The 12,911-nt window shown below is 43.1% G+C and overlaps 2 protein-coding genes across 2 annotated transcripts in view; one reads left to right on the top strand and one right to left on the bottom strand.

The window, feature by feature from the left end:
- The window catches only part of LOC144953348 (uncharacterized), a gene marked incomplete at its 3' end in the record, with an annotated part of 172,854 nt that overhangs the window by 78,662 nt on the left and 81,281 nt on the right, over nucleotides 1–12,911 (top strand). The gene's annotated exons all lie outside the window — the stretch shown is intronic.
- LOC144953335 (uncharacterized) overlaps nucleotides 1–12,911 on the bottom strand; it is an 89,871-nt gene that overhangs the window by 48,078 nt on the left and 28,882 nt on the right. The window contains exons 8-10 of the mRNA XM_078883897.1: nucleotides 9,825–10,340; nucleotides 4,158–4,460; nucleotides 179–627 (exon numbers count right to left, since the gene is read on the bottom strand). Of these exons, the coding sequence (XP_078740023.1) occupies nucleotides 179–627; nucleotides 4,158–4,460; nucleotides 9,825–10,340 (1,268 nt within the window). The remainder of the gene's footprint in view (nucleotides 1–178; nucleotides 628–4,157; nucleotides 4,461–9,824; nucleotides 10,341–12,911) is intronic.

Below are 12,911 nucleotides of genomic sequence, written 5' to 3' on the forward strand. Positions count from 1 at the left end.
ATATTTGTTCATTCATCCCTGACTCTCGGTTTGATCGTCGAGCCACTCCATTACATCCATCCATCTCTCGGGATCCAACTGCATGGGATCGAAGGTGGAACATTTTTCAGGACTCATTGCAGCACCTTGAACTTCAGCTTTTGATTTCAGTTTCTTATCATTGTGGACCTTCTGATGCGTGTTAAGATTTGACGAGTGTGCAAATGCCTTCCCACATACAGAGCACAGGAACGGCTTCTCGCCCGTGTGCGTTCTCTGGTGACTCTGAAGATGTGATGACTTTGCAAATGCCTTCCCACACACAGAACACAGGAACAGCTTCTCGCCCGTGTGTGTTCTCTGGTGACTCTGAAGATGTGATGACTTTGCAAATGCCTTCCCACACACAGAACACAGGAACGGCTTCTCGCCCGTGTGTGTTCTCTGGTGACTCTGAAGATGTGATGACTTTGCAAATGTCTTACCACACACAGGGCACAGGAATGGCTTCTCGCCCGTGTGTGTTCTCTGGTGACTCTGAAGATGTGATGACTTTGCAAATGTCTTCCCACACACAGGGCACAGGAATGGCTTCTCGCCCGTATGTGTTCTCTGGTGGCTCTGAAGATGTGATGGCCGTGAAAAGGACTTACCACACACAGAGCAATTGAATGGCTTCTTGCCCCCGTGTGCGTGGGGCTGTGGAGAGCGTCTCTGCTCCATGTGAGCGTAGTAACAGCAGCAGAGTCAAAAGTACGTTATCGGCTGCAAGGATGTTTAGCGTTGAGTTTTGGATTTTGTTAACTGCTAAAACAAGAACGTCACTCGCGTCTAACCGAAACAAATCCCGCTTATTTGACGACGAACAAGTTTAAGAGTTTATCCGCGAAAATAGACACTTACTTGGAGATTCACGGTACCCGTCTGAAGATGTCGCCACGAACTCTCCCGACGCAAAGTCACCTAACTGTCGACACAGCAATTGTGCTCGCCAGGCTGCGTTGTCTATCGGTTGAAGGGCGATCAGCAGAGCGACGAGTCGAGCGTCCAACCTCATCAAGTTCCCTCTCGAAATGGCATTGAGCTCTGCTTCTGAGCCGCCTTATAACTTCCCCCCTAGGATCCAATCCTTTGTCTTTCAGGATATTTGCATTCGATTGTTAATTTTTGAAGGCACAATCCGCATGGCTATTAACATACCGAAGGGTAATGTGCCCATTGTGCTTCATGCATGAATATGTAAGTACATCTCAGTGTGTAATTGTGCGCTTATTTTGAATAAATGGAAAAACATTGTCCTCGATTTAAAGTGAATGCAGAGAAATTAGCATGTAACTTTAGAAACGGAAGAGAGCGGCCTTCTCGACGAGGGAGTGAAACCCAATAGGTAATATTCTTTTACAGCGTTACAATGGATAGGTTGTAGTTCATAGGTTATAATACAGTATTATGTTTCACTATGATAGAGCTTAACATGTGAGAGTATACAATATCAGAGTTGATTAAATGCGACGATCAAGGGCCTCAATCGGGTGAGTTTGATCAGAGGATTTAATCAAAGGCGTCATCCCATCACGGAACACCACCTCCCTGCGTTTATTACAGAAACAGAAGCAACTACAGCAGCAACAACAGCAGCGACAACAACAGCAGCAACCTCACATTTCGAGGGCGACGCAGCTACTTCCGATTCTGCTGCCCAGCTGTTTGTAGTCGGGACCTGCTCTCGCAGGACCCCACACGTCTTTGGAAATGATTGCGATGATGAGGTCTGAGCTGAGAATTAAGTACCTCAAGATTACTTTGTTTAACCATAACTTTAGGTAGGTTAGTGTCATCGGGGCTGTGTGAATACTACTCATGAATGAAATCACACTCCTGTATGACTGACATTGTACTAATTTTGGTTGATCGAGTAGAACAAGGCACGTGCCATGTCCAGACGAGTTATTATCAACAACAGTGTCCTTAAATGTGATGCTAAAATAAATGTTAACACTAGATTTAACGTGCACCTCTTAACCCCTCCCTCGCATTTACTACTAACGATTTGCATGTGCACATAACATACATTCAAGCACAGTAAAATGCTAATACGACCATATTGTTATTCTAAAATTTGAATGCGATTCATCTTCTTGGTTCTTTCGGTAAAGTCACAGATAAGGGAAGTAATACAATAATAAAATAAAACATAATAAAATAATTCCCACGACGTTTCGGTCCCAACGCAAGCAGCCGTCTTCAGGTGAAGAATGAAACACCACCAAGCTTGGAGCGTACATTTAAGCTGGGTTGGAGGGGGGGAGGTGGGAAGAAGAGCGCCTTGACAAAATAATTTGCATATCAATAGGAATTTAGCATATTTATGGGAAATGCGTAGGAGGTGGACGGGGGGTTTCAAAGTCATATCATGCCCGTGCATTATGCAGGACCAGCAGCATCAAAGGGAGGGAATGGGGGTAGCATTAACAAAGAGAAGGAATGTTAATAGTATGTAGCTGCAGTTAATAAACAACCACGTAAAAAACTAAATTATAAACTACATAGTATCATCAGTATACTAAATATACTCTCCAATAAGCTGAGCTACTAACAGTAAGTAATACATTACAATTCTATGTCGCAAAAAATAGAATATGCTTCCAGCTAAACTTTTTTCTCTTACATCACACGGGTCTACCCGTACTATATGCTACCATAGACAAACCCAACATTAAATTACATACTGTATTACTATACACCACTCTATACCTTCGACTATAATATTACCGATTTAAAGCGTTCGTGACTGCAGGGATTCATCTTCTTGGTTCTTACGTGACTTTACCGAAAGAGCCAAGAAGATATAATATTACCCTCAGTATTATTCTACCCACCCTACTGTATACCACACTGCTGTATATTCACTATACAATTACGATATTGTATATTACGTTATACATTGTATTAAACATTACAATTTTATACTATTTATACAATCTGCTATACACTATACCATTGACCGTCGCGTGAAAGATACTAAGAGGATTCTAGATTTGAAGCTTTCGTGACTGCAAGGAATCATCTTCTTAGGTTTTTTCGGTAAAGTCACGTAGAAAGTAAAATCAAATAAAAACAAAAATCACGACGTTTCGGAGGCAACACAAGTCTCCGTCATCAGGTGGGACCGTCACAGCCAGATTAGCTGTATCAAAACATATTTCAATTACAGCCAGATTAGCTGTATAAAACATATTTCAATTACAACATGGTTATATTACAATCACGATTTTCACTGCTAGATGTCATTGAATAACTCACTGGCATTGACTATGTATATTGTATTTTCCAAAGGGAATGGTGTCTTTGCTCCGCTGCAAGTCTCCGACCGCCACTCTCCCATTGACATATTTCATTGCATCCTCTTAGTATCTTCTTAGGTTTTTTCGGTAAAGTCACGTAGAAAGTAAAATAAAATAAAAACAAAAATCACGACGTTTCGGAGGCAACACAAGTCTCCGTCATCAGGTGGGACCGTCACAGCCACATTAGCTGTATCAAGTATCACTTGATACAGTCATCAGGTGGGACCGTCACAGCCAGATTAGCTGTATCAAGTATCACTTGATACAGCTAATCTGGCTGTGACGGTCAATGTACATTGATGACGAACGCGTCATCAATGTACATCCTGGAATCGGTTATCTAAAGTCGATTAATACCAACCAAAAAAAGCCATATACTTGAAGAAAATGCGTTTAAAATGTTGAGTAAAGATGTAACTGGACGCATCCCAAATTTAGCTTAACGACTACAATTGAACCCTCTCACAACCAGTGCTCATCACACCACTTCGGCTAGAAATCCGATAATATTACAAACCACCACTGTGCACGTCATTAAACTATCACAAAAACTGTAAAACTAAAATGGTCAAAATTACACACAAAAGTACTCAAAACAGCTTAATAGGTATAACCGCATGCAACATTATATTTCAGTCATCCCTGACTCTCGGTTTGATCGTCGAGCCACTCCATTACATCCAGCCATCTCTCGGGATCCAACTGCATGGGATGGAGGGTGGAAAATTTTTCAGGACTCAATGCAGCACCTTGAACTTCAGCTTTTGATTTCAGTTTCCTATCATGGTGGACCTTCTGATGCGTGTTAAGATTTGACGACTGTGCAAATGCCTTCCCACACACAGGGCACAGGAATGGCTTCTCGCCCGTGTGTGTTCTCTGATGGTCTTGAAGAGTTGACGAGTGTGCAAATGCCTTCCCACATACAGAGCACAGGAATGGCTTCTCGCCCGTGTGTGCTCTCTGATGAATCTGAAGATGTGATGACTGTGCAAATGCCTTCCCACACACAGAGCACAGGAATGGCGTCTCGCCCGTGTGTGCTCTCTGATGAATCTGAAGATGTGATGAGTTTGCAAATTTCTTCCCACACACAGGGCACAGGAATGGCTTCTTGCCTCCGTGTACGTGAGGCTGTGGAGAGCCTCTCTGCTCCATGTGAACGGATTCCCAGCAGCGGTGTTATCGAGTCAAAAGTACGCTATCGGCCGCAAGGATGTTTAGCGTTGAGTTTTGGATTTTGTTAACTGCTGAAACAAGAACGACACTCGCGTCTAACCGAGACGCAAAAAAATCCCGCTAATTTAACACTTACTTGGAGATTCACGGTATATCGATGTCTGTAACCCGTCTGAAGATGTCGCCACGAACTCTCCCGACGCAAAGTCGCCTAACTGTCGACACAGCAATTGTGCTCGCCAGGCTGCGTTGTCTCGCGGTTGAAGGGCGATCAGCAGAGCGACGAGTCGAGCGTCCAACCTCATCAAGTTCCCTCTCGAAATGGCATTGAGCTCTGCTTCTGAGCCGCCTTATAACTCCCCCCCCCCCTAGGATCCAATCCTTTGTCTTTCAGGATATTTGCATTCTATTGTTAATTTTGGAAGGCACAATCCGCATGTCTATTAACATACCGAAGGGTAATGTGCCCATTGTGCTTCATGCATGAATATGTAAGTGCATCTCAGTGTGTAATTGTGCGCTTATTTTGAATAAATGGGATTCAAGTGAATGCAGCACTCCGGAGACAAACAGCGAGGCATGGTTTTGCCAGCCACCACCAAGTTTGCCGCAGCGACTTTAATAGCTGCTCTCAAACAACACTGTCACCAATAGTGGTTTATGGGCTAGGGTGTTAAGCGGACAATCAGTCGTTTTGGGCAAGGCGTATGGGATAATACACACCTCTGTTATCCCATAAACACAATACACAGCAGCGGGAAGGCTGCCTTGTTGGGGAGATGTAGTTTGGGTAAGGCGCTTTGACTGGAGTTAGGCGATGTGACTGGGTGATCACACGGATTCCGAAAAGCAGCTTAGACGATACGATCCACTGCGCTCCATCTCCCCACATGGACAACGACATTCTAGTTTTAAAAAAATTACATTGATTCGACACATTCAGTGGACAGTGTGATTCTAATACGACTAGCGGGATTCGAATAATTGTAATTCGATTCTAATCCTGCACATCCTACCCCTGGTTCGCATATTTACTTACCATACGTACGACCACAGTGTGAGAGATTAGCATGATGTTAATGTAAGAAATAAGCATGTAACCGTAGAAAAGGAGGAGAGCGGCCTCCTCGACGAGGGAGTGCAACCCAACGGGTGCAATACAAAGGGCATGAGAGCATGATATATAATATTACATGTTTGAGTTTCACATGTGAGAGTTTACAATGTCTTAGTTGATCAAATGCGCCGATCAAGGGCGTCAATCGGGTGCGATTGATCATAGTTTTTGATCAAAGGCATTATCCCATCACGGAACACCACATCCCTGCGTATATAACAGCAAATAAAGCAACTACAGCAGCAACAACGATATCAGCAACGACAACAGCAGCAACATCACATTTCGAGGGCAATGCAGCTACTTCTGATTCTGATTTTTCTGCTGCCCGGCAGGACCCCACACGTCTTTGTAAATGATTGCTATGATCATGTCTGAGCTGAGGTTTGAGCGAATAAAGTTTACTTTGTCTCACCATAACTGTGTGTGGGTTAGTGTCATAGGGGCTAGGCGAATACTACTCATTAATGAACTCGCACTCCTTTATGACCGACATTGTACTAATTTTGGTTGATCGAGTAGAACCAGGCACGTGCCATGTCCAGGCGAATGATTATAAACAATAGTGTCCTTAAATATAATGCTAAAATTAACGTTAACACTGGATTCAACGTGCACCTCTTAACAACTGCCTCGCATTTACGACAAATGATTGCATTTGCACATAACATACATTCAAGCACAGTAAAATGCTAATACTATTGTTATTCTAGGAATTTTAATGCGATTCTTACCCTGCACCTCCCACAATTCGCATATCCGATCCCCGGTTCGATTGAACGAACACTTTACATACATATGAGCAAAGTGCGAATATAATACTTCTAATGAGATGTGAATACCGTATCCATAAATTGCCTAAATATGAAAATGCGTCGTTAAGCCCGCCACCACCCAACACACCTAATTAGTAAGGGTTGTCACGTCCAGCACAATGGTGTGTTTGAGAGCCAAGCCACAACATACACAATCTGAGTACGACGTTTCGCCAGTAATTACAACAATCTTCATTAGGCGACGGCCAGTTTTGTGGAGACGTCCTCCTGTTTCGTTCCGTAAATAGAGAGGTAGATGTGATGACAAAACGTGTGTGCTCTTCTTGCGCGAAGTGGGGAAGGGGGGGTGTTAATGGATACATATATATATATGGCTATGGGTACCCATTGCCGTTTGGGTTTTTTATATGGTAATCAACGTACATTAGGCATGCGAATTAAGTGAACCCATTGTCCTTGTACTTCCTGTCGACTGTGTGTACTAAAATAGCCGTGCCAACGGTAATCCTAATTGAAGAATAGTGACCTGAATAAACATGCTTTAGTAACGAATTGTCATGTTCTGTTTAAGTGACAATCCTTACTATTTTGATGTATCGGGTTGAGGCGGGTTTAACAAAATATATTTTTTACTTACGCAATTTAACCCCAAAAACCTGTTCGATTGAACATAAACTATACATATTTATGAGCAGAGTGCTATTCAAATACTTCTAATGAGATTTTAATACCGTACCTCCGTTAATGGTGTAATACATTATTAAACCAGTTTATAGTAGTTTAATGTTTAGTGTTATCGTTTATAATGGTACAGTTGACATGTTATATAGTACAGTGGATCTCCAGTATACTTCGGGATTAGGGACCAGAATGCAGCGAAAGATTTATAACGGGGCCATTCGCCTCTAGGAACATGTTAATGGGGAGACAGCCAAGATGCTGCTCGTTAAGGGCAGACTTGTGTGACGGAGATTAGCGACTACTACTGAATAATTAGCTCACACTCATTTATGATAGAATTTGTCATAATTTTGGTTGATTACGGAGAACAAGACACCTGCTATGTTGACGAATTCTTAGTACATATATTGTACTTACCCATATTGCTAAAATATTGTTAACACTAGTGTAATAAACCTCCTTGAGACGGCTTCCGGAATCAGTCCTTTTTATTTTCAACTTCCACAGTTACACTTTACACACACTCCCCGTTGCTGGCAGACAACGGAGAGAGGGCAGACTTCTCGCAAAGTCCCCACCGCGCACGTGGCACCCAGAGCCCCGTACGCGCGTGACTCTTGCTCTTGTCGTCCCCAAGTCTGCTCACGACTGTCCTCTCTCCCTCTCTCTTAATCCCTTCGTCACGTGGTACCCCCCAGCCAATCATCTATAGACAGCGTTGACCGTTCCCGATGGTTCCCTGTCAATCCCGGGACCACGCCTCTGATCCGGCTCCCCATTAGCTGAGGCCCCGATTGGCCAGGCCAATGACCCCTGCTAACACGCCGCGATCACGCCGAGGCCATGCTCCCTGGGTCACCCCTTATTGGCTACAAAGCAGGACCGGCAAGCCAATCCCCACGTGAACCCTCTATGGCTGTTATTACACTAGAAAAAGCTTGCAGTTCTTAGCCATCTCATCTCGTTGCTTCAAAGATGCTCGAAGTTGAGTGTCCTGATGTGGTCTGACGCATTTACTGTGATTAAATTGAAGCATTCAAAGCGGTCCACAACCCTGAATTGTGCAGCTTGGAATAATGGAGGAATTCGTATTTATTTTGTTGGTTTTTGGAACCGAGGCCATAATTAGGAGGCACATCACAAGCGAAAGCGATAGTATTTGCCAAGAATATCTTCATTAATCGAGAACGAAAGTAGGAAGTTCAAATGGTGTCATATACCGCCTAATTTTCGAGTTGGATATTTGGGGCTGTATAATGTGTAAAGTTGAACGTGCTAGGTGTTGTCTTCTTCTAACAGCTACTAACGTGCGTGTGGTCTGTTTTTAGGATTTGTCCATTGTTGTTGAACTTGTTGTCGTGCGCATTTCTTGTTGAGTTCTGCCACTTTAGTGTTGCAGTTTGTTAAATAATCCGCCACGTGAGCGTGATGTTTTGCTTAGTGGGAATTTCGCTTTGTTACAATTTGTGATTGTTATAATAATTGTAACGATTCATAAGCTCATGGGCTTATAATGTGTTTGTGCGTTAATTTATTAATATAAAACTGTCTATTGCTCTTCGATACCATTGAGATGGAACATTTATCCAGAAGTGAAAATCGTGATTCTATAACGACCTTAGTGTAATTGTAATGATTTTAATCCGATCCTTGCACGTACACTATACATACATATGAGCAAAGTGCTATTCTAATAAGACCACACTGTGATTCTACTGCTTACAATGAGATTCTAATACCTTACCTCCGTTTAGATCGTTCTAAATTAAAACACTAGTTTATAGTCGTTTTTTGTTTAGTATTATCGTTTATAGTGTTACAGTTTACATGTTATAGAGTACAGTGTATCCCCGGCATACTTCGGGATTAAGGACTGGTAGGTTGAGAAACGATTAACTACGGGGACCTTTCCCCTCAAGGAACACGTGTTAATCGGGTAGACAGCCAAGATGCTGCCGGTTAAGGGCACACTTGTGTGATGGAGATCCTCCTCCTGAAATAATCTTAAAATGTTTTTGCTAGGAACATTATAAAATAAAGAACGGACAAACATGAGTTAATAATACGTTTTTATTCATCTGCAATCATTTTTACGTCAAAACTCGAATGGAATATTTATTATGTCCTATGTTCACACATTTCCAGTACAATGCAAACCATTTCCGTTCCAGGAATACCAAAGCGTTAAAGTATCATTCCCCATGATTTCCTTATTAGTTCACCACATTTGTTCACTGTGCGTTTATGTTGAAGTCAAGGCCATATATCCAACGAAAGCGTCTTTAATGTACATCCTGAAATCGATTAATACCAATAAAAAAAGCTATACACTTGATAAAAAAGTGTATAGCTTTTTACCTACAGACGCATTCCAACTTTAGCTCAACAGGAACACATAACGACTACAATTGAACCCTCTCACAACCAGTGCTCTTCACACCACTTCGGCAAGTAATCCGATAACATTACAAACCACCATTGGGCACGTCATTAAACTCTCACAAATACCGTAAAACTAAAATGGTCAAAATTACACACAAAAGTACTCGATACGGCTTAATAGGTATAACCACATGACATAATATTTTCTCAGTCACCCCGAGGTATCTGGTTGACTCTCGAGCCACTCCATTCAAGCCATCTCTCGGGATCCAACTGCATGGGATCGAAGGTGGAAACTTCTTCAGGACTCATTGCAGCACCTTGAATTTCAGCTTTTGATTTCAGTTTCCTATCATTGTGGACCTTCTGATGCCTTTTAAGAGTTGACGACTGTGAAAATGCCTTCCCACACACAGAGCACAGGAATGGTTTTTCGCCCGTGTGTGTTCTCTGATGAATCTGAAGAGTTGATGACTGTGCAAATGCTATCCCACACACAGAACACAGGAATGGCTTCTCGCCCGTGTGTGTTCTCTTATGGTTTTGAAGAGTTGACGAGTGTGCAAATGTCTTCCCACACACAGAACACAGGAATAGCTTCTCGCCCGTGTGTGTTCTCTGATGACTCTGAAGATGTGATGACTTTGCAAATGCCTTCCCACACACAGCGCACAGGAACGGCTTCTCGCCCGTGTGTCTTCTCTGATGGTCTTGAAGAGTTGACGAGTGTGCAAATGCCTTCCTACACACAGAGCACAGGAACGGCTTCTCGCCCGTGTGTGTTCTCTGATGACTCTGAAAATGTGATGACAGTGCAAATGTTTTCCCACACACAGGGCACAGGAACAGCTTCTCGCCCGTGTGTGTTCTCTGGTGTCTCTGAAGATGTGATGGTCGTGAAAAGGACTTCCCACACACAGAGCAATTGAATGGCTTCTTGTCTCCGTGTGCGTGGGGCTGTGGAGAGCGTATCTGCTCCATGTGAGCGTAGTAACAGCAGCTGTGTCATAGAGTCAAAAGTACACTATCGGCCGCAAGGATGTTTAGCGTTGAGTTTTGGATTTTGTTAACTGCTAAAATAAGAACGACACTCGCGTCTAACCCGAGAGGCAAAAAATCCCGTAAATGTGACGACACGTTTAAGAGTTTATCCGCGAAAATAGACACTTACTTTGAGATTCACGGTATATGGAGATGTCGCCACGAACTCTCCCGACGCAAAGTCGCGTAACTGTCGACACAGCAATTGTGCTCGCCAGGCTGCGTTGTTTCGCGGTTGAAGGTCGATCAGCAGAGCGACGAGTCGAGCGTCCAACCTTATCAAGTTCCCTCTCGAAATGGCATTGAGCTCTGCTTCTGAGCTGCCTTATAACTCCCGCTAGGATCCAATCCTTTGTCTTTCAGGATATTTGCATTCGATTGTTAATTTTGGAAGGCACAATCCGCATGTCTATTAACATACCGAAGCGTAATGTGCCAATTGTGCTTCATGCATGAATATGTAAGTGCATCTCAGTGTGTAATTGTGCGCTTATTTTGAATAAATGGAAAAACTTCGTCCTCGATTTAAAGTGAATGCAGAGAAATTAGCATGTAACTTTAGAAAAGGAAGTAAGCGGCCTTCTCCACGAGGGAGTGAAACCCAATAGGTAATATTCTTTTACAGCGTTACAATGGATAGGTTGTAGTTCATAGGTTATAATATTATGTTTCACTATGATAGAGCCTAACATGTGAGAGTCTACAATATCAGAGTTGATCAAATGCGACGATCAAGGGCGTCAATCGGGTGAGTTTGATCAGAGGCGTTTTATCAAAGGCGTCATCCCATCACGGAACACCACCTCCCTGCGTATATCACAGCAACAGAAGCAACAACAGCAGCAACAACAGCAGCGACAACAACAGCAGCAACATCACATTTCGAGGGCGACGCAGCTACTTCCGATTCTGCCGCCCAGCTGTTTGTAGTCGGGACCTGCTCTCGCAGGGCCCCACACGTCTTTGGAAATGATTGCGATGATCATGTCTGAGCTGAGAATTAAGTCACTCAAAATTTCTTTGTTTAACCATAACTTTAGGTAGGTTAGTGTCATCGGGGCTGTGTGAATACTACTCATGAATGAAATCACACTCTTGTATGACCGACATTGTACTAATTTTGGTTGATGGAGTAGAACAAGGCACGTGCCATGTCCAGACGAATTCTTATCAACAACAGTGTCCTTAAATATGATGCTAAAATAAATGTTAACACTGGATTAAGCGTGCACCTCTTAACCCCTCCCTCGCATTTACGACTAACAATTTGCATTTGTACATAACACACATTCAAGTACAGTAATTTGCTAATACGACCAAATTGTCATTCTAAAATTTGAATGCGATTCTTACCCTCGACCCCCCACAGTTCACATATCCGACCGTCGGTTCGATTGAACGGACAATTAACCATCATGTGTAGAGTTCCATTATAATACTTCTAATGAAATTAAAATACCGTTCCTCCGTTTATGGTGGTATAAATTATAAAACCAGTTGGTAGGTGTTTTTGTCGTTTAATGTTTAGTGTTATTGTTTATAGTGTTATCAGTTTACATGTTTTAAGTACAGGTGATTCCCGGTATACTTCGGTATTCTGGACCTGAATGTTGCGACACGATTCATAACGAGGACCTTTCCCCACCAGAGCGCAATCCGCTAATGAAAATAACACGGGGCGGCGGGAACACGTGCTTCCATGGGCAGTGGGGGACAGGGCATGGTTGTATTGCCTCCAGGTGCCAACGGGTATGTCCCCCAAGTTGCTCCGCCCATGGCGGGGTCAGGTAGAGGTCATAGAGGTGGGTGATGCAAAGACAGTGCATCAACTAAGGGACAAGTGGTGACAACATGATAGAGTTCGAGAAGGGAAGGCGGGACCATGTGTGGGCGGAGGTTCACGCCGAGAATAAGAGAGGGGGAGGAACGAGGTTCGGGGCTGTGTTGGCAGGGATTCGTGTCGAGGCTGGTTGCCGTCTCGTCGTAGTTGCTATATCGTGACGCCAGGGTCCTAAGCCGCGTTAATGGCTAAATAAAAGAACCGTCTGCAGTGTGAGTCCGGAGTCATTACAATAGTAACGATTCATTATTTCACGGGCTAATATTGGGTTTGTGCGAATATTTAACATTCACACTGAAAATTGCTATTTGATGCCATTGAGATGGAAAATTAATCCAATAGTGGACAGCTTGATCCTAATCCCACCAAAGTGTTATTCAAATAATTTTAATCCCATCCTGATCCTGCACCTTCCATTTCACATATTCCACCCTTGGTTCGCACGTCCGTATTACATACATACATTTTACATACAGACATATGACATACAGACATGTTACATACTCACGAGCATAGTGTGATTCTTAGAGAACCACGGTGTGAAGCTAAGAATATCAAATGAGATTCGA

Source organism: Lampetra fluviatilis, chromosome 74 (assembly GCF_964198595.1).
Source record: "Lampetra fluviatilis chromosome 74, kcLamFluv1.1, whole genome shotgun sequence".
NCBI classification, from domain to species: Eukaryota; Metazoa; Chordata; class Hyperoartia; order Petromyzontiformes; family Petromyzontidae; genus Lampetra; species Lampetra fluviatilis.